The sequence below is a fragment of the Archocentrus centrarchus genome, chromosome 17 (genome assembly GCF_007364275.1).
Source record: "Archocentrus centrarchus isolate MPI-CPG fArcCen1 chromosome 17, fArcCen1, whole genome shotgun sequence".
NCBI lineage: Eukaryota > Metazoa > Chordata > Actinopteri > Cichliformes > Cichlidae > Archocentrus > Archocentrus centrarchus.
In genome coordinates, this window is record NC_044362.1 from 22441426 (window position 1) to 22468672 (window position 27247).

A 27247-nucleotide genomic window follows, 5' to 3' on the forward strand; every position below is an offset into this window, starting at 1 on the left:
TTAGTTATAACCAAAGTCAAATGTCACCAGAGTCCAGAGATGCTTCTAGGCAATCATCTCAAATAGGATAGTTTTCACTAGTTTGTAGCTCAATCCTGAAATAATTTTTAGGAGACAGGGTTGTGTGGGAGGGGTGTGTGTATCCTAAGCTGCTTTTTTTTCTCTCTGATAACTGGGCTTCATCAGTGGATGTTCTATTTAAGAGAATAACATCCCAGAGGCGTTTGTCACCTAAATCGTTTTCAGCTTTCTCAAAATCAAGTTGACAAACTCACAGACTGACTTACTGATGTGATGATTGATTGACTGGCTGATTGATTAAGTGATGGATAGAGTGGGAATGAATCAAATGAAACCATCAGAAATGTTTCTGTTTCTGCTGTGCATGTGTAAACATTTATAGGCTTTAAACACAGGTATACCTTTAATCAAGACAACAATGGAAGTTAAATATTGACTGTAAATACAACATTACGATCACTCCCCCAGCGGGGTTGTTAAAAGAAGGCACATTAAAAAGTTAAAGCTTAAAAACAAAAACTTTCACACATTTTTCTATCATTGGTTATCATGAGAATCCTTTTCTCAGATTTCCTGAGACTTTAAGTGTGTTTCTAAAGAATGTCTAACCATGTCAGTTAAAAGCCTACTTTTACCACTTAGGGGCAGCAAAAACAAAGCGCACATCCTGATATACTGATCAAATAAGAAAACATAAGCAGAGCAACATTAGCATTTTTGTGTTTACCTGATCATTTTATTTCCCTTTGTACTCAATTTTTGGGCTCAGTCAAATCCTAAAGTCAAAAGCCAGTACCGTAGTAGCGCTGTTCAGCATCTCATGTATTAGCATAAACTTGACTGATTAAATCTGCCTGGGTAGGAAACCTTTAAGTTATGAATTTTTTTTTCTCAAAGTAAATCAATTAATGAATCTAAAAAGTTGAAACAAAGTTGAAATAAAATAATACAAGCAATGAAATCTGCTTTCTTTAGCAGTCATTTCTTTCACTTCGTGTATTATGTTCAAGAAGAAATTGGTGATTTGCAGGAGATAAAGCAAATAGCTCTTTTTATACTCTGCTGTCCTATTATTAGACAGCACCTGATAGCACCAAAATTATTTTGTGTAAATCTGGATTTTGTTTTATTTTTTTTTACTACATTTAATGGAAATAAGAGGCACAACTCTCCTCAGTGTCAGCAAACATCTAAAGGTCTGGTGGAACATAAAAAAGTCAAGACTAGCAGCTGTTTTTGTGAAATATAATGTTTTGTTTTCATAGTATGGGGCAGTATTGGCCACATCTCAAATGCAGATTGTCCATAGAATCTTGTGATTGCAGTACATGGTCTTCGCCACCAGATGTCCTTCTTGGCTGCGTCACGACTGCTGCCTCCTCCTCGGGATGCACTTTTCTGTCTGGGATTCTGAACTCAACTGATGCAAATGAGGACTGACTGCCATTTTTATTTGCCCAGGTTTTTGACGTATCAATAGTAGGTGACACCCTGACACCTCTGCCTCGAGCACTGCTTTTTACACTGCAATCATCCAAAAAGGGGTCCGAGTCGCTTCCGTGTGGCATGTTGTAGTAGATGCACTTTGGAGTTGGAGGCTTCGCCAGCTCCTCAAGTTCTGATGAGGATATGGCTGCAAGGGGATTGTGCTGAGTTTTGAAATGGGGAGGGGAATCATCACTAGTGTTCTCCTGACCTGTGTCTAAGGATGTGCTGTCCAAATTGCTGTACATTCCCAGGGAGACTGGAGGAGATTTTCTTATGAGATGGTTCTCCTTTAGGAGCCATCTGCCCTGATCAATCAAGACCCCATCAGCTGAGTTTTCTGAGACAAAAGAAATGCACTGTGCATTCTGTGTGTTGGCTACACCACCTGTTTTTAATGAGCTTGCTGACCTGAAGTAAGACAGATCCTCCCTTGAGGATTTAGTGCCTGAAACACTGGAAATATGAAAGGTTTCTGAATTACTTGCAACAGACAATTTTGAGTTAACCAACTCCACATTTGTTCTCTCAGGCCTGTCTGTTGAATGTGTATAGACTTGAGAAGGCTTCTCTGAAGTCTCTTCTCCACTCTCTGACATAATGTCTACAGAGTCCTGAGTTTTATATCCACCACTCTCTGATGTACCTGGTCTGTAATCCGATAAATCAGAGGTGCTTGGGCTTGGAAGGCGTTTTAAACCATATGAACTGTCTTTTCTACTTATTGGAATGATCGTTTGCTTGGTTTGTACAACTTGAGCATTGTCAGGCTCTATCCTAATGTTACCCTCAGTGTCATAGATGAATATAAGCGAAGAAGACCGGAGGGCATAGTTCACAAAGTCAAGTAACTCCTGGGATATTTCCACTGGATGGGATAAATTGCCGTTTCTTTCTTTAAGCATCTCTCCTCCTTCATCTGTTTCAGTAACAGTGTCTGTTCCATTACCTTTGTCATCTGCACACTGACCTTCAGAGGAGTATTTGCTTGGGGATCCAGTGCCTTGTTTTTCTTCCTGGTCTAATTTCTCTTGTGACTCTTTCTCTTCATCATCCTCCCTCTCCTCTTCATCTCCAATTTGGCCTGCTGTCAGATTTTCATTCATCTCCAACTCTATACATTTTCTCTCTTCTGCTGATTCTTCTTCTTGATTACTTTCTGTTTGCTCCGGTTCCCTTCTGTTATCTTCAGCCTCATCATACTTTCCATCTTCTATGTCCATTTCCCTTCCTTCGTCTACGTCTTCCTCATCTGTTGTTATCCTCGTACTCTCTTCCTCTGTATTTTTTACCACAGACTCCCCAACACCTTCCTCCTCAAATTCCCCTTCTTGTTCTCTCTCTTCTTCCACCTCCTCACCCTCCTCTTTATTGTTTCTCTCACTAACTTCTTCTATTTGCTCTGTTTCCTCTTCTTCCTCAGTTTCTTGCTTATTTATATCCCCTATCACAGCTTCTATTTCCATGTTCTCATCTGCTTTTTCAGTAACTTCCTCCTCTGCATCTGTTACAGTAACTGCATTTGTTTCTGCTTCCATCTCCTCTACCTCATCTGACTCAGTAATATCCCCTATTTCCTTTTCCTCATTGTCAGATACCTCAGTACCCTCCTCTACTTCCTCCTCTATTTCCTCTTCTACATCCCCCGGAACAGTATGTAATTCTCCATTTTCTTCTTCCTCCTCCTCCTCTTCCTCCTCCTCCTCCTCCTCCTCCTCCTCCTCCTCCTCCACCTGTTTCACTTCTTCAGTTACATTTTCTACTTCCTCCCCTTCATTTGTCTCCTCCATATTTTCACCCACATCTTCTTTCTCCTCTTGCCTCTCCTCATTTTCCCCTTCATCACTGCTTTCTTCTTCACCCTCCTCATCAACCTTCTCATTTATTTTCTCTTCCTCCTCTGTCTCCTCAGCACCTTCCCTCTCATCTGTCTCTTCAGCACTATACTGAGTTGAGTCCGCATTCATAAATGCTTCCTCTGTCTCATCAGCCTCTTTATTCTCTCTTTCTTTTAATTCTACCCCCAACTCTTTTTCATCCAGTGTCATCTCTTCCTCCTCTTCATCTGTCCCATCCTCCTCTTCATCTGCCCCTGCTTCTTCCTTATTAATAGATTCCTCACCAATCATTTCCTCTGATTGCTCTGGCTCTTCTTCTCCCTCTTCCTCTGTTTCCCTATCTTCCTTATCAGTCCTTTCACTAACAGCTTCTGTCTCTTTTGTATTTTCATATCCCCTGATCGTCACCTCCTCTACCCCCTCTAGTTGTTCCTCTTTCCTGCCTTCTTCTTCTTTTGTCTCCTCCTCTTCATCTGCCCCTGCCTCTTCATTATCAATAGATTCCACACCACTTGCTTCGCCTGATTTTGATTCCTCTGGCTCTTCTACTCCTTCTTCCTCTGTTTCCCCATTTCCCTTTTCAGACCCTTCGCTAACAGCTTCTGTCTCTTTTGTATTTCCATATTCCCTGATCTTCACCTCGTCTTCCTCCTCTAGTTGTTCCTCTTTCCTACCATCTTCTTCTTTTGTCTCCACCTCTTCATCTGCCTCTTCATTATCAGTAGATTCCTCACCACTTAATTCCCCTGATTTTGATTGCTTTTGCTCTTCTCCCACTTCCTCGCTTTCCCTATCTCCCTTTTGAGTCCCTTCACTATCAGCTTCTGTCTCTTTTGTATCTTCACATTTCTCAATCTTCACCTCCTCTTCCTCCTCAAGTTTTTCCTCTTGCCTACTTCCTTCTTCTTTTGTCTCATTTTCTTTATCTTTTAACAACTCTTCTTTTTCTGTCTGTGACTGTTTGGCTTCACCAGGTTGGCCTGACTCACTCATTATCTTCCCCAGTTTGGTATAAGCTGCATCATCATAACTGTGTTTTGTTTCAGAAATGTCTTCAGAAGTGTCTTCAGTTACACATCGACTATCAGAATCTGGTTGTTTCATTTCATCATTGCTTTCCTGGACAAATTGCTCCACATCTTCCTCTGATTCTGACTGGTTTCGATCAGTCTCTACACACTGGCTCTCTTCTACAGGATAAAAAGTTTTGATCGTCGAAGCGATGTCATCCCTGAGGTCTTGTGGCATGCTCAGCTCCTCCATCAGCTCATCAATACCCAAATTATGTTCCTCAAATGCATCACCGCCTTCAGAGACAACATCCAGTGCAAACTCGGTTTCTGAAACTTTGGGAGAAAGAGGTTCACTTTCGAGTCTTTCCCTCAGAAGCTGGAAATCCTTCCAGCTCTGTCTGAAACGAGAAGATGATCTGCTTTGCAAATCAGTCAAACTTGCCCTCTGCTCTTCCTCATCCTCAATGGCAGAAATCTTCTGCAGGGACTCCATCATTAGCATCGCTTCTGAGGTGGAACTTGATTTGTTGCCCTCTCCTGGTGTGTAGCCTGTGAGGTGATCTCTCAGAGTCATCACTGACAAGAATGACAGAAAGGCTTTACACGATGAGCCGAACACTGAGGCTACTTGTGTCGGGAAATCAGGAAGGCTGCTAGATTTCTCAAGATTGGGTGTGATGTTGGCATCAGAGGCTCTTCTGATGCACTGAATCGATGAACAGAGTTGTTGGAGGGCAGGTTTTATCTTTGCCTTGGGGCTCAAAAAGTTGGATGAAGATGCTTCATTGGCAGCTGGACCGATGGCCTCTACAGATTGGTGTAACCTTACCCTGTTCTCCCGATGTACAAGCTCAGCTCTGACATTTGGCATAGAAACACTTAAACCTTGTGCTGTTGCTAGTTCTTCGTGACTAAGAGGAACAGATAGACAAGATGTTGATTTCTTGATAACATCATCAGGCATTGGATAATCTTCATCTAAATTAGTCTGGCATTCATTCTTTTCATCTGATTCAGAATCTCCACCTATTTGAAATACAACCTTCGTCCGAGGTTGTGTTCCCTCTATGATAGCCTCCTCTGGATATAGCGCTTGGTCTGGGTTAACTTTCTCTAACCAGTTCTCAACATATTGGTGGATTTCAGAGGGTGAAGGATCGAGAGAAGGCAACGAAATGGATGTTTTTGTCTGTGATATTCCACTGTCAGGCATGGATTTTGGCTTGCTATTTTTTTTTTTGCCTAACAAAAGAGATTTGTTTGGTTGCAAAATGTCTGACATATTCTTTTTCATTTGAGGCCTTCCAGTCGGAGTATTTACATTGTGGCCATTATCGCTAGCAGCTGCTCTGTTTGGGTTTTGTCTCTGTGGTGTTCTTTTCAACTTTTCAGTTCTAACTAATGAGGCTGAGTTCTTCCTTGGTGTCTTTTCATCTTTATTGGATTTCTTAGATTGCAGACTTTCTGCTTTCTTTTCTGTTCCTTTACTCTTTTGACCACTTTTAGCACTTTCAGAAGAATTCAGACTTCTTTTTCCCACACTGGCCTGACCGCTAAGCTTGTCAGTAGATGAATGCTTGCTGTTTTCTGAGGGGCTGATTAGGTTTTCCTTCGTTTTTTTATCTGTGCTGTTTGTTGAAGCTGAACTCTTCTGACTCCTAGCAGGCGCAGTCATCTTTTTCTTCTTCGTGCTTTTTGGAGTGTTGTCTAGTTTTACTCTCTCCTGAATCTGAAGGTTTCTTTGGGTTTCGTTTTCACTCGGTGAAGACAGATTGTTTGTATTCTCATGTGTCAGAGAGACTGGCTCTGATGACAGCGATAACATCTCCTCTTTCTGCCTTTGGAGTGAGTCAGCAGTGGGTGGCTGCCAGTTACAGTCTATATCACAATCATTATTCGATGAATGAGGCCCTGAGTCAGTCGACTGTTTGCTTTCTGGTGCTGAAGGCGAGCCATGTAGAGGAATGCCATCTACACTATATTCCTGATTCGCGAAATAGTTATCGTAGCTGCCTTGGGTCTCATAAATATGCATCACAGTCTCTGTAAATTCCATCCCATTATTCTGTATCTGAAGGACCTCAGCGACTCCTGATGACCTGATGGAGGAGGTGGAACATTTTTTGCTTGCGCCTGCGGACGCTGTTTTCCGAGGTTTTGGAATCGGTCTATTGCTGCTGCTGCTGTGTCTGACGACGCAGTATCCTTCAGTTGTTTCACCGTCAGCTGTCCTCTCCATGTAGGAATAATGTCCCAGCGTGCTCTCTTGAACCCCTGACTCTGTTACCCTCTTCACACTCTCAATTGACGCCTTCTTAACATGTCGAGGACCTGGTGTGGGAGTGCGTTTGACACTTTTTTTTGCTTTTCCCGTAGCTGTAGAAGTGTAGCCTTCACATGTTCGCTCATCGTTAAAGCCCTTTCCAGCTCCAGGGGGATAGTTCTCCTCTTTCATTTCTTCCTCGCTGATACTCGAGGAGTCTTTGGCAATGGCATTGTTCGAGTCAGGCGAGCGGTTGCCTGACTCAGAAATTGAGGCACAAGCTGTCCTCTTGCTAAGGCTGCTGCGGCTGAGTGTGGTAGTCCAGTGGAGCATCTCCTCCTCCTTGATGGTCAGACGAACTTTCATCTCCACCGTCATGCTGCCATCTTGATTCACACGGAAAGACTTCTCAATGTCGTCATCGTGAGGTACGATGCAAGTTTGATGCACGTTATCTGCCCTCCCAGTTCCAGATGTCTCCATGGATGTGTGATGCTGATTGGCTTCTGTTTCAAATGATCCATTGTGGGGATGCAGGTGGCCGTTTTGAGACTTGTTTATCTGATTGACAATATGCTGCTCCGATGACACGGAGAAGTTCCTGGATCCTCGTCCACTCGATAAAGACTTTTTCTTCTCTGCGATTAGAGGTGTTTGAGGAAGAGGTGGGAGACACAAAAAGAGAGAAAATGTTTTGGGTCAAGTAAAGATTTCATAGTAATACTTAAAAAAGTAGTTTCATTTTGTTGACTTAATATAAATATGCTTATTTGCTAATCTCACTCTCTCAAACACAAGAAAAGGTTTTATAGATTCAAATTTGCATACAGACATAAGAGGTGTCTGTTGTCTGACTACTGTCAAGAAAACAAATAAATATATATTACATACTTTACAATTTCCTCATAGCATAAACTAACACTCACGTGTTCTAGGTTGCAGCATCGATGGTTCAACAGTTTCCACATACATGGCCTGTGCCATCTGTCCCGTTCTGTGAAAACTATAGTTTGCTAATCTGAATGGCTCATTGCCCGCTGCCACAACAACTCCAGAGCACAAGATAAGCGCAGCAAGACCGTCAACCTAAAAGACAAGAAATGAGATTGAAATACGTCTTTATCTCACACATTATAAATCCATCACATTCTCCATGTGCAGCTGCTCTAAATGCTTTAGTAAACAAAATGTGTCCCACACAAACTGCATGCAAAATTAGATCTATTTATTTATGTCACTCTTTATCACTAAACATAGCAGATGACAAGGAGGTTTTAATGGTGTTTGATGTATTTAAAGGTTCTCGTGACTCACAAGCTGTTGTTGTTGCTAAAGGATGTGCAGGATTACAGCAGTAACTTAATAGAAGGTAATTATTTTTGATACTCCTTTTACAGTTAGATGAAAGAGTTGGGAATTCTTCAACTGTGTGAATGAATAGAATAATATTATTCATATATTATTCTTGTGTACACGCATACAGCCTAATATTTACACTAAAACTACACACCAGTCCATAGAGATCAAACACTTCTCGATGACATTAAAACTTTAAGGCTGTGCTAATAAAGAAAAGACAGAGAGAGATACAGAGAGAATCATTCTGGTATGATAAGGTCAATGGAATAATGGGATGTTTGCGTATCTACCATTGCGTGACAACTGAGAAGACTCCATATGCTGATCACCCGGATCATGATCATGTGACAGGTTTAAGGTTCTGGCACAAACCTGAGTTGCTCTGTCCAAGACCAGGAGTGAAATGTCAAGCTTAAATACATGATTAGACTGAAAAATGGTGGATAACAACTAAGTGTATGTGAGTTTGTGTCTGTCTGTCTGTAGCTTTTTTTTTTAACCTTGCTTTATGCCATGCAGGCACAAGGATTTGCTTAACAGCACCTGAGATGTCTTTGCATAGAAAGTATAATAAGTACAGAACACAGGTCTCAAACAGCAAGAGGGTTCATTTAAAAATCACAAAAACATTTAGCATTTTAAAATACTTACACAGACAATGAAATAAATTATATATATTCAGTTCTATGTCTAAGTCTATGTCCTTGTGTTATTTTTTGTTGTTATAGATAAATATTGTTAAAAACAATTATTATTGTCCATATCAAATCATGTCTCCTTAACCCACTGATAATATTAAAACTGCACTTAGCTAGTCAGTATCTAGCTGAGCAAAGTACTTGTAGGTGTATATTTGGATCTGTATCTATGCAAACACACAATTTGCCCTTCAGACAAATTTCTTCCTTGCTGAGCTCCTGATCTAAGAAGGTGTGGGTGGAGGGGGATGCCTCTGTGGCTCCAGTAGAATAAACTGTGCCCTCTAAAAATCCACGCACTTCTGAGCAATCCAGTGGTTTCGAGGTTTCGATTTAAATCCCTCCACCCCTTTTATTCAGAAATATATTAGTGAAAAGATATAGGCTACTTTGCTTCTGATTAGCTTAGCTTAGGATAAAGATTAGAAACCTGGTCAAAAAGCAAGCCTGGCTCTGTCAAAAGCACTTAGCTAGGGAGAGAGCCCTAAAGTTCTCTCCCTAAAGAAATACATGGCTTTCTTGGAATGATGCTGCAGTCTTCTGGAGTTTCAAATGGTTTTTTGTTTCTGGTATTTTTTGGAAAGCTAAGCTACCTAGCTGCTAACTATACCCAGAGAATTCCTAATATGGGGAGAATTATAAAACTGTTTCATAGAAAGTGCTAGTAAGATGGTCCAGAATGGGCACTATATAGCTATATCCCAAACATGTAACACTGATAGAATAAGGATTTATTCTTGCATTTTTTATTGTAACAAAATTTTTTTTTTGTATTAAGGATGTCCACAGACTGGATATAAAAGATGGACATAGCTTTCGAGTCTGAAAATTTAAGCAGCATGCTCATTAATGATCAGCAGGGGTGACTCTTGCATGAACTCTGCATAAGTCTACAGGAAAATAGCTCCTCAGCTCCATTGCTCTGTGACCTCAGAGCAATGGATGGCTTTATGGACTCAACACTAGTTTCAGGTCATGGAGACTACAACATGAGGTTTAGTTTGTAAATTATGGTCTCCGTTAGAGTCAGTCATGAGCAGCTAGCCAGTGAGTGTGCAGTGTCCCCAGGGTTTCATGGTCAGATCCATTTAGTTTCATAAAACTAAGATGCCCAACTTTTGGCTTCACAGCAGTACTTCACTAACCAATGGGTGAGTTCATGGTCGTCCATCTTTTATATATTGTCAGTCCACAAAACAAGTCACTTCATGGCATTTGCTGCAGAGAAATTCAGTCACCAGCCACATGACAGCAGTCACCACTGACCACCTCAAACACATTTAGGCTAAGTTCCTATTTTCATTTAACTGATTAGTGGTTATTAGTTGGAAATAATTGCCATAGCAGGAGGGTGTCCTGTTGTAAATCCTTAAATGACAAAGAAGCATTCATTAGCTGAATGCCAATATTTTATGGGCAAAATTGCTTTCCACATAAGAAAAACCAAAGGACATTTAATTTTTGAGATATTACTGATATTGTATTTGCATAAACGAAGATAAAATGTGTTTTTGTTTTGTTTTGTTTTGCTTTGTTTTTGTCTAAAAGTGGGTGTTAATAATTATTTTGGCTGTTCAGCTCCATTCATTCACTCTGTTCATGGATTATCTCTGAGAACTCTCTAGCTGCAGCCAGTTTCAGTGTATTTACATTATTCAAAAAACAGGCTCTTCACAGAATCCCCCTGCTGTAGTTTCTTAGTGAAAAGACAAATAATAGAGGGATATTGATCCACTCGTCTAACGCTCAGAAAAAAATCAAATGAACCCTAAATACCTAATTGTATTTGCATTAATAAAGCCTTCACCCAGTCTATCTTATGCATTTTATCCATTTCACAGGACTAGTGATGATTTCTATTTTCAGTTTGCCAACAACTTACTCTTCTGCCATCTGTAGAGTAGAGTTTCAGCACTGGGAACTGCAGTATCTGGGACAGGTAATCCAGCAATGCGTCAAATGTTGGAGCTGTTCTTCTCTGCAACACAATTGTGCGTTTGACAGCTGGATCCCTGTTCTTGATGACCATAAGCTTCTTTGGTGTCCGTACTGCCACCCTCTCAGTGACCTTTGCTGGCCTATTGGTGGCTTCATTCCTGCTGCCAGACTGACCAAATCTGAGTCCTTGACGCCTCCGTCGCCCCACACTGAGTGGTCTGGTAGTATTCCAAGGTACCTGCCGCCGGTTCACTTCATCCAGGTTTAGTGGCTTCACCCGTTTCTGATCAGAGCACACATAAGCACCCCCATCAAGTAAGTCATCTAATGCCCTAACAAGGTGAGTCCCCCGAGGTGTTGTGATGGTCCTCACTCCAAATGGCAAAGGCACTTTCTTTGAAAGAGCATCCAGTAGAGCATCAAAGGTCTTAAAGGTGCGGGCATTGATGACCATGCGATGCCCACCGAACTGATAGTCACCACTTTTGTAGAAGCATACTCTTTTAGAAGCTGAGGGATCAGAAGAGGGTTGCAGGGGTCGGGAGGGTAACGTCTGCCCACTGCCAGAGGACAGACCCTGGGTAGGGGGCTCCTGAACTGGTGTATTGCTCATACTGTGTAGAGGTAGCTAAAGAGAGAACAGAGGCTTCTTCAGTTTACTGAAAATCACTTCTGTCCATTTTAGATGAAGTCAACACATGTAAACATTGCCTATAATAAAGTTAGTGGAAGGGAAATCATACAGTATTGTTGAGGAAACTGCACTTTTTGATTAATGCAAAGGAGATTAGCTATATTGTCATATTTGGATTTAAAGCAAACTAGTATATATATATATATATATATATATATATATATATATAATGACTTTCAGACTACCAAAAAACATTTTTTTCCAGCATTATCTCATGGCATAGATTTTGTGTACATATATTTACTTTGTCATGAGTCAAATTAAAAGGACTGCAAATGTGCTTAAAGAGGACTCTAGAATATAATCATTTTTACTGAAGAAATACTGCAATGTATCACAGAGAAAGTGTTTTACCTTTAATGGAAGGTGGATGAGGTAACAGAAACAACCGTGGTTATATTGCAACATGGTTCAATAACATAAACTACATCTTAATGACAATTTAAACATAAATTACAACCTTCATGAAGCCAGGATTTATTACAAGACTGTTGTATTAGACTGCATTAGGTTTAGCTAAGTGTACTCAATAAGTGGGCAATTTTATATAGATATATTAATATGACAATAGAAGATACAAATTTGCATATTGTAAGTCAACCTAACACCACCCAAAGTACAAATAATGCACCAAAAGAGGATCAGCCTTTGTTGCTTTTACCAATAGAAGAGAAATATATTAGTGTACAAAGATAACATGGACAAGCTGAGGAATAATGTCACGACCAATTCAAATTCATTACATATAAACTCGTAACCAAACAACAGTATTGTGATCAGCAAGTCTAAGTAAATGTAAACACAGGTCTTTTGCACCTCAGGCACATAAACTAGATCAGCTAACCTCTATGTAAAGCATTAAATGACTGACTGGCTAACAAGCATGCCGATAGATGCAATGAACAAAATCTTACCGTATAGTTGACATTTCACCTTAATTATAACAGTTTAACAACAGAAAGCGTGCATCTGTAGCTCCTCTGAGTGCTGGTCAAAGCCTCTCAGCAGCGTTTGAGGGCTATTTTGGGACGTGCAACATCATGGCCAATTTGCCTAATCTTTGCTCACACTTAATCAGCACATAAGGCAGCAAAAAGGGAAAGTACAGAGGAACCGTACTGCAAAGTATACTTTTATTTGTAAGGAGTTAAATAAATGGTTAACACTGTATTTTCTTAAGGAAATGAAGGATTTTCTGGGTTGTTTTTTTTTTTTTGGAACAGCTTACTTTGTATAATTTCCTGTAGGAAATCTCCATTTACAATACAGAAGTGATCCAAAAGTTTTCACAACCTTATTGGCCATAAATACCTCATCTCGTTCTCATCATTTTCAATAAAAGACAAAGTAAGAAATACTTGGTGAGTGAAAGGTCTAGTAAGTACCAGAATAAGAAATATATGAAGAAGATAGAGGTGAAAGTCCATTAAAGTATACATACTCTCCAGTTTAAATATTAGTGAGTCTTTGCCACTTCCAACATATACCACAGGTGGCCTGGACTATTTCTAATTTGCAAGCAGTCTGTCTAATCAGATTTGAGAGGTCTTCGCCTAATAAGGATTAGGTTAAAGATTTTGCGCACTTGCTGACAGCGTGAGGCAGAATAAAATCTTTAAAGAGCACTTTTACCTCACAGCAGGCATTGGAAATCCACCATCAGATTTTCAGAACACATGATGCATCAGTATTTAAAGTTCATGCTGCAGATCTTTTGTTTAAAAAAAAAAAATCATAAAGTAGGGAAATCTACAGCATTGTATCCACACTTGGCTGGGGCAGTTCATCCAAATGCCTGTAGTAGATTTTGAATTTTGGCCTTTTGGACAGTAGCTAATCATCTAATCACATCAGGAGGTGAGAGCTGTGTCACTATACTACAGTTACCACAGTATGCCAGTTCCCAACTGACTGGATAAAAGCTGTTAATTTCTCCTGCTAACATGTGCACCATCCTGGAAGCTAGAGACAGTGAAGGTGGTGAAGGGAGGGCCTGTGTAAGTCACAAAGACGGGTCCATTACAGTATTTGCTCAGAGTGTAAATATGTATAATTATTTTTAATTAGTTCTTTTCTCTTGAAAACTGGATGACTTTTAGCACCACATCTAACCTTTTTTTTTTTTTTTGTCCTGTACACTCTATATCTATATCTAGGTACTGTAGCTACCAGTGTATTGCACTTTCTCTGTTAAATTATTCAAAGTGTTTGCCGTGACTGCCTAACCTTCACTCATTAGGTGGTAGTGTCACATGCTGGTCTCTTTGGATTAGTAAGATCCAAATTAGCGAGTCAGTTGGTGGCACGGTATAAGATCAACAATCTGCCATCACTGTGGCCTGGATTGTGCTCCTCAAAGGTTACAAGTTTGATCCACACAACCATCGTGCTTTCTTCAAAAGCCAGCATCCAACTAATGATTCCTTCAGCAAGACTGGGGCTCTTTCATGGGTTTTTAATTATACTCAGTGATATATTATTAACCACAGCTTGGAGCACAATTAATTGACACTATATATTAACAGCCTGTCTTACTGTAGGACAAGCTGACAGTATCTGTGTTTTCACAACAACCTAAATCCCTCTTTTTAAAATCCTTTTTTGGCTTATAATGAAGCCTGAGAATAATGACTGCTTGAATAGTTGAGCTAAGCATAATTTTTTTTTTAAATAAATTAATAAAATTTCACACAAATGCTAATAGGATCAAATTATTGTGTTTTATATTCAAAAGTTTAAAGGCCAGCTTCACTTTGTGCTCCATTTGAATCAGCTTTATTGACCAAATGTGAACACATGCAACAAGTATTTTGCTTCACTGGGCTCGACAATAGCCCTGCAATAGAATGGCAACCTGTCCAGGGTGTGCCTTGCCTCTTGTCCTATGACAGATGGGATAAGATGATTGAATAAGCAGCAGAAGTGGATGGATGAATGTGCTTGTCCTTAGCCCCTCAGCTAGGATAGGAAGCGACTCCTACTAATGGGAAAACTGAAACACGGGTGCATTCTGCAACTTGACAGGCCAGCAAGGACAATCAGCTCAGTTGTAGTCAATCTAGTTTAGATGAATAACCTTCATAGGTTTATTCATAAATAGGTAAAGTTATTTGAAAATCAGAGGTATATCTAAAAAAAATTGTTTCTATTTTTCTAGTCCAAGAATGTTTTTGTCTTGCTTCCCTATCTTGATGTCGAATGTAATATTGTTCATGTGACACCTTGGAGAATATAAGTTGAGAATTGCCCAACTTGAAGTTGTCTTAATGCAATGTATAATTTTATGTCAGTAATATATTACTATTAGTTTATGATTATTATTGTTGTTGTTGTCAGAGGTAAGATTTAAGTACTTAAATAGATCATACAATACAAACACAACGCTTTGTGAAGGCACATATTAATCTAAAAACATGCAACAGTCTCTTCATGCTGTTTGTGACATATTAAATTATTAGTTCTGTAAGGAAAAAAAATAGTTTCTGTTTTTCTAAAGTCTAAATTTTTAATTTCCGCTATTTTTTTTAAACATAACCTAGTTTTCATTTTTACTGTAACAGGTTACTGTTAAAAACACTAAATTATACATTAAAGACTTTTAAATCATTGGGTGTTTGCCTCGTTAGTGAGTTGTAGTGATGATTAAAGTTTCTGTGGAAAGCCTTTTGATCGGTGAATTCTGTGAGTTCTGGACAGTAACCTGTTACGTGAGTGACTTTATGGTCCCCAGCCAACAGTGGACCTAGATCCAAGTGGCACTTTGGCGCTATCTAACGACAGGTCGCGATACTGATTCAAAAACATCCGGGATTTGTTTGAGGATCAAAAGGGCGGATGTTGTAAACTATAGTTTTTTCTGGGTACTCGTAAAGTCTCTTGTCTGACTAAACTAACTTGGTGGTAGCTGGTCTGGGATTTCAGGGTTCCAGAAGGTTGTGTCTCGATTGATTTCCCCTGGGTTCATCGTGCATCATCTACTCAGGTCTGCTGCGATCGATGTGCGGTCCCGGTCCGCCGACTTGCAGTTGCTACCGCCGCTTTCTGTTCAGTGGCGTGGTCTTTGTCGCAAATTTCATTTCTCGTTTGCGCCTAATTAATTTGGACTCTACCAGCTCGGTCACCATGGGCAAAAAGGAAGAAGAGGAGATCATCAGAATTGCAAAGAAGATCGATAAAATGGCGCAGAAGAAAAACGGGGTAAGATGTGTATGTGACGGGAGTGAATGCTCAGCCGATCTGACTGATGTTGAGGTCCAGCTAACATGAGCGCTAACTGGTCGGGATCGGGCTAGACGTAAGCTAAATGACCCCCAGTTGTCAACAAGAATCCAGCAGCGTTGTGTCATTTCGCCGAAGATGGTTTAACGTTCCTCACTCTCAACAATTAGCTCCAGAGCTAACCTACCTGTTGTTATGACTGATGGGTTAGCCGCTAATTAGCTCCCTTGTGAGTCTGTTTATGTGAACGGCTGGTCTGTGTGTGTTGCTAGGAGTTAGCCTCGTAGCATCGCTGTCAGCTTTGTGGCCTCTCAAGGCAAAACAAATCTGGAAGCGGTCAGTTTGAGCTAATTTGATGACTGGATATCAAATCCTTAAACAGATCAGAGTGATATTGTTCTCTTATCCTTGACTTTAAGTTTCATTTGGAAGGGAGGTCCTTAGCGGCTAATTGGCTAACTGTTAGCCGTCAAGCTGCTGTGACTGTACTCCAGACGTTATTGCGTAAACATAAACAAAACTGCAGCAAACGACTGTCAGTTAATCTGAAGATTATTTCCTCGATTAATAAATTGGACTTTACAGTGTAAAGATAATGTAATTAAAGACTATTACAGTCCAAAATATATACCTACAGTCCAAAAACTGAAAGACAGGAAATTGAAACAGATTATATAGTTTAAAGGAATAATTACAGTTTAACAGATTTATTCACAAATCAATTTAAAAAAAAGTTTCAAGTATGATTGCATATTAATTAGTCAATTAGTATTAGTAGTAAAAAAAATATATATATATATATATCCACAGCATATAAAGTATAATAACATTAATCCATTGCACGTGAAAATAGTAGTATGAATTTATTCAAGTGCTGACTTCAAATGCAAAGCTGTTGCAGACTTTGAAAATTTCTCACCATACCGGATTTAGGATCAAACATGTTTTAATAGAAGATGGATGGCTACGTAACTAAACTCTTTTTAAAAACAGAGAATGATTAAAAAAAAAAATTGTAGTGCTTTCTATCTCAGTCCAGGGCTGTGGACCTCTAAACTTTTAGTTTTTGTTTTTCCTTTGTGTTATGTGTGTGAGAGGAGCAATAATCTCACAAAGTCTGTAATTGAGTCTTAATACTACAATATATGTTACAGAGGCAGTGTGAAAAATGTTACATTCAGTTAGTTTATAGCCATAAAAAGAGGGTCAGAGGGAGCAACAACCTTGGACCACGGTATGGTTCATATAACTTTTGTAAAGTTTGTAATCTCTCAATATAAATGACAGTATTGCACCAAATAAAATTACAATAAATAAAATTATAAAAATTATAAAAAATAAAAAATACAATTATTATTAAAAAATTATAATTTAATTAAAAATAAAATTACAATAAAAATTTAATTAAAGTAAATTAATTGAAATTAATTAAAATAAAAATTACAATACTTTAAGTGAGGCTCAAAGAGAGACTGGTACAAGGTGAAAAGGGCTTCATGTGGGAGTAAATGTCTCACTTTGAAAAATAAGCCAACATATGTGCATAATTTCTTCAGTAATAATTTGTCAACATGGCTCCTTATATTTAGCAATTCATTAGTGAGAAGCCTCCAAAATGTTGTGAATTTTACCCTTTGGATAGCCCTACCATCTGCATACAACCATGTTCAACTTTTTTTTTTTAGTTTCTGTTTGAGCCAGATACAATGAAATTAGTTTTCCTAATATTTAACAATAATTTAATACATTTAATCCAAGTGTCTGTCTTTATCAATAACTAATTTATATTATTTTGGAGAAGATCAAAAATTTTATGCAACAAAAATAGATTTGCATCAGCAGCAAAAATTACTTTGTACAAAATGCTGCCAAAATGAATGAGTACTGTGTTTTTATTTTTTTAATTTAAATTTCTTTATTTAAATTTCAGACAGGCTGACATAGACATAAACAGAGTGACATAAAGTGCTTCTTTAGTGTTATTTTTAGTAATAACAAATGCAATCTGTCACACATGAACTGATGAGGCTTGATCATTGTTCTAGAGGAGCCGGAGGATCCAGGCACAGTCTGTCGTTAGTGGATGTCCTGCCCTACCTCCGGAGCCTCACCAGCCCCTCTCAGGGTCGGCACAAGAGCATATGAGCTGTATGGGCAGCCAACTTTGACAGGGGAACATTTGGCTCAAATCACTTTGCACTCATACACATGCATAATTACAACTATACACACATAGTACGCTCATAGAGAAAGAAATGTAGTTACAGTTATAACAGTGCAAAAATATCTGTCTTAAATTGCAGAGGCAAAGCAGGATACAGATGGGAGAGATGTTTTCTCTAGGTCTGGAAGTGGATCAGTGAACTCACTGCACATTAGGACAGTTGACTGTGAGCTCAGAAGATCCTCAACGCATTTGTTTTGCGAATTTTTGAGTAGGGTCATGCTTGAAAAGAAGCTGCGCAAGCTCTTTGTAGTTTCAAAGAGACATGAAGGGTGCTTCTCAAAGTCTGACCTGCGTAGGTGTACCTGAACAGTGTCCTCCTCAGTCATGCTGGTTACCGCAATTGCTGCAGAAGCATTAAAGTATTTTTAACGAAATAGTTAAATTGAGTTTGCAACTGTATTAATTAATGTAACTTATAATTAAACAGTATCAGCAGAATTCAGCTAAGGGGGCACAGTGACTTTATTGGGCAGGCCTGGACCCTCGATGATGTGATCGAGTAGATAAACACTGGTCACCACCACTGGTAAATGTTATCTTATTTACTAATGGCAGGCAAGGAGGCTCAAATGCCAATATCAGCCCTATTGACTGTCAGGATGTTGGTTTGAACAGCATTTTTCCTTAAACTAAAACAAAAGTGGCCACAGGCTTTAAAGAACTTTTGCTCTTGGTGTTTGTAATAGATGTGCAAACATATCAACAGCAACATGTGTAAAAATTGTGCCATATGTGCCATAGGCAGTGCAGAGTGATGAATGAGCATTTGTACAAGCTTCAGTAACTTAACAGGATGTCCAAAGCACTGCATTTTATTGTAGCTAAACACATCTCTGGGCTTATTCATGTTGTTGATGGAGCTGATTAATCAATTTAGAGCAAAGAAAAGGTGTGGTCTAAACAATCATCCCTCCACCTTACTCCGCAGGCTGGGGCTTTGGACCTCTTGAAGGAGCTGCGCAGTGTCCCCATGACTCTGGAGCTGCTTCAGGTATCATTATTCATTTGTTCTCTGGCTTTATCATGGACAAGGCAGCAGTGAAACCCCGACGCTCTGACACAGTGTCTTTCCACAGTCTACCAGAATCGGGATGTCTGTTAATGCCATTCGTAAGCAAAGCACAGATGAGGAGGTGACATCCCTTGCCAAATCCCTGATCAAATCATGGAAGAAGCTTTTGGGTAATTATTATTTTTGTTTTACGTGTATTTCAAGCTGTTATGATTTACTTAGAGACATTTTTGGACGTCTGAAGCTGTTAGGCATGCTTCTATCAACGCCTGTCGATCTTCATGAAACCCCAGCCAATTTTGAATATTTTCTTTTTTTATTGTAACACATTGCACTCTGCTGGGCACACCAGCTGTCAAGAATGTCCTCTTGTTCTTTTTATAAATTGCTGACACCAATTCTCAACCCACAGAGTTGTGAGTAAGTGAGCTGTACAGTAGCACAAACAAATGAACAGCAGCCAGCAGTTTGAGTGAAGATTTGTGTAAAGACAAGCATCAGCCCAGGAAGATTAGAGAGATGTTTTTATTAGTGTGTAAAATAGCCATAATATGCAATGCTTTTTGAAATGCCTAAATAATGTACAGTTTGTGAAGTTAAATCAATGCTCCTTTATGTTATGCTTGGACTTATTCTCAAATATAGATTTCCATTAGATTTTCACAAGTCAACTTAGAATGTCATTGATTATTGACATTTACACCACTCATGTTTACCCAGCTTTATATTTATGCGTTTAGGAAAATTTCATCCTATTACATATTTTGCTCTCCTTGTTGTATATCTTGCCCCTTATTCACCTCATGTTTTATGGCTGTCTACAGCTACCCATCATGGGCATGAATGTCATGGTAATTTGGGGCTTTTAATGATTTCTTTGAACCAGTCTCTTTCCAGGGTGGAATGATCGTACAGCATACGTCTTTAATAACTAAAAAAAACAAGAATTGGGTCAACATGTTAGAATTTATTTTGGATTTTCTCTAATCCACACCGGGTCAAATGTACACATACAGGCTCAAATATATACATGCAAATCTTTTAATAAGTGGTGCTGAAGGTGCTACACTGTCTTTTAACTTGACAAGGCCAAGGCCTATTAACTTCTCGTTAGTGATCTTGATTAACCGCAACTTATAGTTTCTCTTTCCCAGCATTAAAAGGATTGGTTTGACAAAATTTGCTGGGTTGACCAATATTCAGAACAATGGGAAAGTCCAAGGAAGTCAATGAAGTTCTAAGAAGGAGAACTGTAGTTTTGCACAAGTTGGGAAGGTCTCTTGGAGCCATTTCTAAACAGTTGCATATTTCTAGGTCATTGGCTCAAACAATTGTACATAAGCACAAGTTATTTGGGTGTGTGACCATTTTGACGGGGTCTGGAAGAAGACCCAAATTGTCACCCTCAGATGAGAGGAGATTGGTTAGGAAGTTCAGGAACATCTGGAAAACCAGCATCACTGCCCACAATGAAGTGAGCGTTGCATCACCATGGAATGAGAGGTTGCCAACCAAGAAAGAAGCCTCTGCTCCAAAAGCAACACCTTCAAGCTCAACTGAAATTTGCAGCTGTCCACATGGACAATCAGATAGCTTCTGGAGAAAGGTTTTATGGTTAGATGAGACAAAGATTGAGTTATCTGGTCACAATGACAAGTTGTATGTTTGGAGGAGCAAAGGTGAGGCTTTCAAACAGAAGAACACCGTACCAACTGTCAAGCATGATGGCAGTAGCACGGGTGTTTTGCTGCCAGTTAATTGGTACATTGCATAAAGTGGATGGAATAATGAAGGAGGACTACCTCCAAATTCTTCAACTTCATTTCAGTTCAACAGCTAGATGGTTGAAACTTGGTTTTGAAATGGATGAAGCAGGCTAACATTAACCTTCTAGATTCACCTTCCCAAAGCCCTATTGAAACTTTGTGGAAACCGGGTCCATGTCAGGAAACCAACCAATATAAATGATTGGTTTCCTGGTGGAGTTTGGTGTAAATTAACTTGTTGATAGGTGATGGCTACCGAAAGTGTCTGGTCAAGGAGCGACTAGCTAAGGTATATTTAACCAAATATAAGTGGGGGTGTATGTATGTATTTGATCCTGTATGAATACTTTTGACCCCGTGTGGCTTAGAGAAAATCCCAAACTTGTTTACCCAATTCTTGTTTTTTTAAAGTCATTTAAGATGTATGCTGTACAATCAATCCACCTTGGAAAAAGAAGAGTTAAAAGAAATCATTAAAAGCCCAAAATTACTGTGACATGCACGTGTTCATGCACATGAAGAGTATATGTAAACCTCTGACCACGACTGTACCTTATATAAATACTTAACTAAGACACTAAACACCACTAATAAACCATAGAAGGAAATCTGTAAGGCTGTGTTTCTTTTGTAGTGCAGCACAATTGACAGACTTTCAGGTCTGTTAATGGGTCACTTGTCACCTCTCGCTTACTTGATATTGATGCTCGCTTGATTTTTCTCACTTGTTCTCCAGATGAGCCAGGAACTGGAGATAAATCTTCAGAGGAGAAGAGGAAAGAACAAACAACGCCTGTTGTCTCTCCTTCACAGGGAAGCCCAGAGGCAAAAGAAGAAAGGTAATAAGAAAAACCTTTTTTTTTTTTTTCTCTGGTGCATGTTATTAGCATTGCTGTCCATTTTGGTGTACACTTGGAATACATCTTTCATACTTTTTGGGAGGAGACACAAACTGACCCTCAGTGGGTCACAAGGTAGTGTATTCGTAGTGTGACTCCAGAGCCCGGATTAATGGGAGGATTGCATCAGGAAGGGCATCTGGTGTAAAATCAGCATTAAATTAAACATGCAAATCCATCCGCTGTGGTGACTTCTTGGGAAATAAGTTAGCTAAAAGTACGTACTATACATTTTGCTTTTAAATTTGTTTTGCTTCAGAACTGATTATGAAATTTCTTATTGCTTCTATAGCAGCTCTAGCAGCAATTCCAGTAGCAAGAGTGAACCCAGTGAAGTTGCTCCTAACACATTAATCAACACCTTTCCTCGTGCCCCAAGCACCTCTGACTCCATCAGGCTTAAGTGCAGAGAGATGCTAGCCAGTGCTCTGCAGACTGGAGGTAATCTGACACTTTAGTATGACAAACTTTCCACAGCACTTAACTGTAATTGTGTTTGCTTACTGTTTGTTTTTGTCCACTGTCTGATACTTTTCCCTTTATAGATGATTATATTGCTATTGGTGCTGATTGTGAGGAACTTGGAGCACAGATTGAAGAATATATCCTTTACATTGAACTCTTTAGAAGCAGAGTTTTGTTATTTCGTGATGTCCCTATGTTCTGGATATCGTTACGGTCTTTTCAGTGTCTATTGTGTATTATAGTGATATAAATAAGCACATTGTGCCTTTTATCTTTTGAATTGCTTGTTTTGTCTGAGCACTAGCACCCGTTAATTATAGTGTTACACATAAAAAATGAGAAATTTGAGAACCTAAAACAAAGAATGGTAGGCATGCTTAAATGACATTCACCTGTTAACACTAGAACTCCTGGAATTTTAGAACTACTAGAACTCCCATAGGCATTCATTCTGACCACCATACATTATTTGCAGAAACCTATAATGAATAAATATATGTAAATATAATTTATAATCAATAAAAAAAAATCGAAGAATACATGGATCTCCAATGTTTCCAATCAACTGGTGGTCGTGGCAAGGAACATCAATAGCGCGAGCGTGTGTCCGTATGTGGTAGTCTCAAGAGCTTGAAAAAAGTTGACTGGACAAATTTAAATTTTCAGCCGCATATAATGCAATCTTGAGATCCCTTTGCAGGCTTCTCAACCCAGACTCACACCTTACTTCAGGTGACCTCAATAGGTCACATGAAAGGGGGGACAAGGTTTCGCAGTGGTTTCACCCAAAACCCCTTGTAGTAATGACCCATGTCCTTCACACCTTGGCTCATGTAATAATGAATTTCTAATGACCGCCTTTGAGTTCTAGTGTTCATCAAGACACCTGAAAGGCTGATGGTTTTTTTTTTTTTGTTATTAAGCATAAAAAAAATTGACAAAGTTGAGTTCTTTGACCTGCAATCACGCATCTTCCAAGAGTTTAAGAACACAGACATGAAATACAAGAACCGCGTGAGGAGCCGAATCTCAAATCTGAAGGATATGAAGAACCCAAATTTAAGGAGGACTGTACTGTGTGGGAGCGTAACCCCTGAGCGGATGGCTAAGATGACTGCAGAGGTGTGTGAGCTGCTGATGGCGTAATCTCCAGTGTTGATTTTTATAACACTGCCCTTGGTGATTGTCATCGATTATATATTGTGCTCTCTCACAACAACAGATTTAAAAGTCTTTCTCTAAAGTCTTATTGACAGTCTGTTGTTGTTGTTGTTGTTGTTGTTGTTGTTGTTGTTGTTATTTTTTTCTTTAGGAAATGGCCAGTGATGAGCTGAAGGAAATGAGGAAGAATTTGACCAAAGAGGCTGTCAGGGACCACCAGATGGCCACCACGGGGGGCACTCAGACTGATCTATTTACCTGCGGCAAATGCAAGGGAAAGAGCTGCACCTACACACAGGTACAGATGTGTAGACCACCCGTAGAGGCCTTTGTGGAGGTCATAGTTAGTTAATTTGTTATAATCTGATGTCTAATAAATACATGTACATTGTTGATGATGTGCTGGTTGGCTAAGCTGTTATTATTCTATGATTTTAATTAGTTAATGAGTGACTTGGAAGTTGAATTTAATGATTTATGGCTTCTTCCTTTTTTTTTCTTTTTTTTTTTTTTTTTGTTTTTTTTGTTTTGTTTTTTTTCCCCCCCAGGTTCAAACTCGCAGTGCTGATGAGCCAATGACCACATTCGTCTTCTGCAATCAGTGTGGAAATAGATGGAAGGTATGTCCCTTAGTGCAGGTTTTGTTGAATCAGTCTTGGAATGCATTAGTATGTAGACTTCCCTCATCCATCCAGCCATTCAAGTTATAGTGTAGTATATGTGGGCCCACACTACAATCATCTAGAGCAGAGATGTACCGATTGAGGAATTCTAAGGCAATGCAAATGATTAAAGAAACAATTTGGCAGCTCTCTAATGCCAATGCCAAGATTTTGTTTGTTTGATATTTTTTGTGGTACAGTAAACATCACCTAAGTCGTATTCAAGTGGCCCATGGAATTTCATTCGACTTTTAAAAAATCCAACTTACACATAAGACAGTTTGGGGTCTAATATCGAATTTTGCTCCAATGGCTTTCTGCTTCATCCCTGGATTTGTGTCCGCAAGTTTTATAATCTCATATCTTTGCTCCTAAGTGCGAGTTTGTAGCTTACGCTTGATTCCTGTGCTTGCCATTAGTGATGGGAATTCCGGCTCTTTTCAGAGAGCCGGCTCTTTAAGCTCGGCTCCCAAATGTAGGTTGTTTCTGCAGCCTGCTCAATATTAATTTTTAAATTTGCAGTCTACTCTCTATCAGAATAATCCTTTAACACCAGGCGATCGCTGCTGAATCGCGGGTTTCCTGATCTTACAAGGCGCGAACAGCTGATTAAGACATAGCATCTCTCTGCAGAGTCAGCTGGTCAAAGAAACTTGATCAGCTGGCTTTTCACTGTAACTCCGCGACCATTCGTGCTATCGGAAAAAATTCAAAGGGTTTCTGAAAGCTCAGAAATTGCACTTCACAGTCATGTAGTGGTATTACGGTATTTGTGACCAGAAGTCCGCAAATTCCAGCACTTTTGAAGTATGCTGTTTCTCACGTTTGGAGGTATAAGGTTAAAATGTTTCCAGTCTTTGCTACGCTTTCCGTCACTCATTTTCCTCACCGTTCCCGCGTGTAGCCTCTATGTAACTCGCAACTTCCTCTGGCTCTTTCCTCTCTCAGAGCGCATTTTGCAGGAGCCCCTCCCTCTCTGGTGTTTGTTTACTCACTGTGCAGTGTGTCCGTGGACCCTCCCCTCCTGCTCAGTGTAGACGATCATATGCTACCATTTATCTTAACCAATCACGTGCGGCTTCCACAAAAAAAAAACAAAACGAACGAAAAGAAAAAAAAAACGGCTCACTATCGGGAGCCGGCTCCCATCGTTCACTTCAAAAAGCCGGCTCTTAGAGCCGGATCGTTCGCGACCGACCCATCACTACTTGCCATGATTGTCTCTGGTGAAATGAACTGATTCACCCAGTGCAGCCAATCCAGACATCACGTGACTGTTATAGACACTCGGGCGATCTCCAGGTGTTGTTAGTGTGTGTAGTTGTGCATGAATGAGCTGATGATGAGTTTGCGTAGATTGTAGATAGAATTGGGTGTGGTGACAGCTGAGGAAGGCTTTAGCACTAAACTCATTCTACTTGTGCGATCACATTTAATTGGAAATGCATTACAATGGGATCAGATTTTTCATCCGAGGTAGGCGAAAATCCAACTTGTATGATCCGATTTAAGTGATGATTTTTATTTGAATTAACATTAGGAAAAATCAGGACCTGCAGAAGCCAGTCAACTAGACCAAAAATCTGATTTGTGCGACTTCAACTTAGGCGATGTCTACTGTATTCTTTGGGACGTCAGGGAAACAGAGAAACGGTCTTTTGACATTAAGCCAGCAAAACATTGATGTAGCACAGCAGATAAACATCAGCCATTGTCATGAGTAAATGCAGTGGCAGTTAACAATAACTATTTACCGTTGATTTATCAGTGCACTCATAAACAATTGCTTTAAATTTTTCATGTACAAAAGACCAGTTTGAGCTTTGTCCACCCTCCACGCAGAATTTTAATCTGCAAATTTACACCTTTAACCCTCAGTCCTGCTTATGTTATTGATGTTGTAAGAGTTTATTTATAAGAGTCATTCCAAGTTTTTGGCCTCAAATCTATATTGTTATCTTTCCTTTAAAAGGAAGGAAAAAATATATATTTTTGCCATGACTGCTGGTTGAATATATGATGCACACATATCTGTTGTGCAAAACAGTTGGAGTGCTTTGTATTGTCATTTGTTGCTCTAAAGACATGCTTACTTTGATAGAACTTGAAAGCAGATCCTTCTGTTCTGTTTATTGAGTTTAAAAATTAATTAATTAATTAAACAAATGTGACTAAGAGGACTGCCTTCTACCTGTTTGGTTGTGAGTTAATCAGTTTTGCAAAAGAAAAAAAGAAAGAAAATCCAATATGTTGGTATTAATTCATGATTTTTGTGTCCTAGTTCTGCTGAATCTGCGGGCATCATCCACAGCACTCCGACAAGTAGCAAAATTCCTGGACCAGATTCTCTCTATCTGCAACAGATTGGAGCTTTCTTTGTTGTGGTACATGATACAGAACATGCCATACAAAGATGCCACTGCAGTTACTGTTGAAATAACTATCTTGTTAATAGATTGAGGTCATTGTCAATTCCCTCAGCACCCTCCCCTAAAAATCTTTTACTATCATTATTAGTTGTTTCTCACTGTCAGATATATGCGATGGATCTTAACTCATGCTCTTTTATCTGCATTTTTTTATATGTAGTTTTAACACTTTGGATAATGTTGTTTTGCTTCCCCCTCACAACATTGCATTGTTTTATTTAATTTCCCAATAAAGTGTAATCCATTTGATTAAAAAGAACTGATTTTCATTAGCTGTCTTTTATGTTGTGCTTTCAATCTCTTATACTAAAGCAGGTCTGATCTGAGAGAACGTGTGTGTGTGTGTGTGTGTGTGTGTGTGTGTGTGTGTGTGTGTGTGTGTGTGTGTGTGTGTGTGTGTGTGTGTGTGTATATTTGTAATTGATGGAATATTCATCACATCAAAGCAAATGCTGATGTATGCATATTAATCCATCCAGGGACAGAATAATATCATTGGCTGGAGCAGGGATGATGCACAATTGTTGTCTGCTTTCTCCAGGATTTTTTAAATAGCCAGGTGCAGCCACTTTGTGTTGATGGGCTGTTGGGCTGCTTTACTACCACACAAACTGAACTGAGAACAGTAATACAAGATTAAGGAGGTTTTTTTTGTTTTTTTTTAAATAATTGAAAAAAAGACTAATATTGAGGGAGGCCTGGTGATAAAAGTGGCTTCATAATTACAGTTTAAGTACAGACAAGGCATTATTCCTGCACAGTTCAAGAAAGAATTTTTTGTGTCAGATTAAACCAAGATTAACTTGTACCAGAATAATGGGAAGAGAAAAGTATGGAGATAAACAGTCATGATCCAAAGCACACCACATTACCTGTTAAACATGGTGGAGGCAGACTTAGGCAGTTATTGACTGCAAAGGTTTTCATTCAAGTACTAATAACAATCCTTATATTTAAGTTAGTTTGTCCAATTACTTTTGAGCCCTGACTGTGTGTAAAGTGGCTCTAAATCCTTAACAGTTAATGCAAGATTGTTATAAAATCTGTAAGTATGTACTTCAGTCATATCTGAATTGTTTGATTTAAATTCCACTATGGT

At 39.2% G+C, this 27247-nt stretch overlaps 2 protein-coding genes across 2 annotated transcripts; one reads left to right on the top strand and one right to left on the bottom strand.

The window, feature by feature from the left end:
* LOC115795354 (oxygen-regulated protein 1) lies at positions 1–16008 on the bottom strand. Its single transcript, XM_030751210.1, has 4 exons — positions 15715–16008; positions 10560–11243; positions 7547–7706; positions 1–7258 (listed from the first exon to the last, which is right to left on the bottom strand). The coding sequence occupies exons 2-4, from the start codon at positions 11226–11228 to the stop codon at positions 1281–1283; spliced, it is 6807 nt and encodes a 2268-aa protein (XP_030607070.1). The 5' UTR covers positions 11229–11243; positions 15715–16008; the 3' UTR covers positions 1–1280.
* Positions 15097–26417, top strand: tcea1 (transcription elongation factor A (SII), 1). Its single transcript, XM_030751219.1, has 10 exons — positions 15097–15506; positions 18683–18745; positions 18831–18936; positions 21269–21371; positions 21724–21872; positions 21977–22033; positions 22864–23018; positions 23209–23355; positions 23606–23677; positions 26001–26417. Exons 1-10 carry the CDS (start codon positions 15306–15308, stop codon positions 26007–26009), a joined length of 1062 nt encoding a protein of 353 aa, XP_030607079.1. The 5' UTR covers positions 15097–15305; the 3' UTR covers positions 26010–26417.
* Positions 26418–27247: the final 830 nt, after the last annotated feature.

Bases quoted from the DNA above. Each gene is read 5' to 3' on its own strand.
- LOC115795354 (XM_030751210.1), bottom strand. From the start codon at position 11,228: ATGAGCAATACACCAGTTCAGGAGCCCCCTACCCAGGGTCTGTCCTCT. The intron at 7,707-10,559 runs GTAAGTTGTTGG...CTTGTCTTTTAG, and splicing joins ACTCTACAGATGGCAGAAGA to GTTGACGGTCTTGCTGCGCT. The intron at 7,259-7,546 runs GTGAGTGTTAGT...CTCTAATCGCAG, and splicing joins GATGCTGCAACCTAGAACAC to AGAAGAAAAAGTCTTTATCG.
- tcea1 (XM_030751219.1), top strand. From the start codon at position 15,306: ATGTGCGGTCCCGGTCCGCCGACTTGCAGTTGCTACCGCCGCTTTCTG. The intron at 18,746-18,830 runs GTATCATTATTC...GTCTTTCCACAG, and splicing joins TGACTCTGGAGCTGCTTCAG to TCTACCAGAATCGGGATGTC. The intron at 21,873-21,976 runs GTAATCTGACAC...TTCCCTTTATAG, and splicing joins CAGTGCTCTGCAGACTGGAG to ATGATTATATTGCTATTGGT.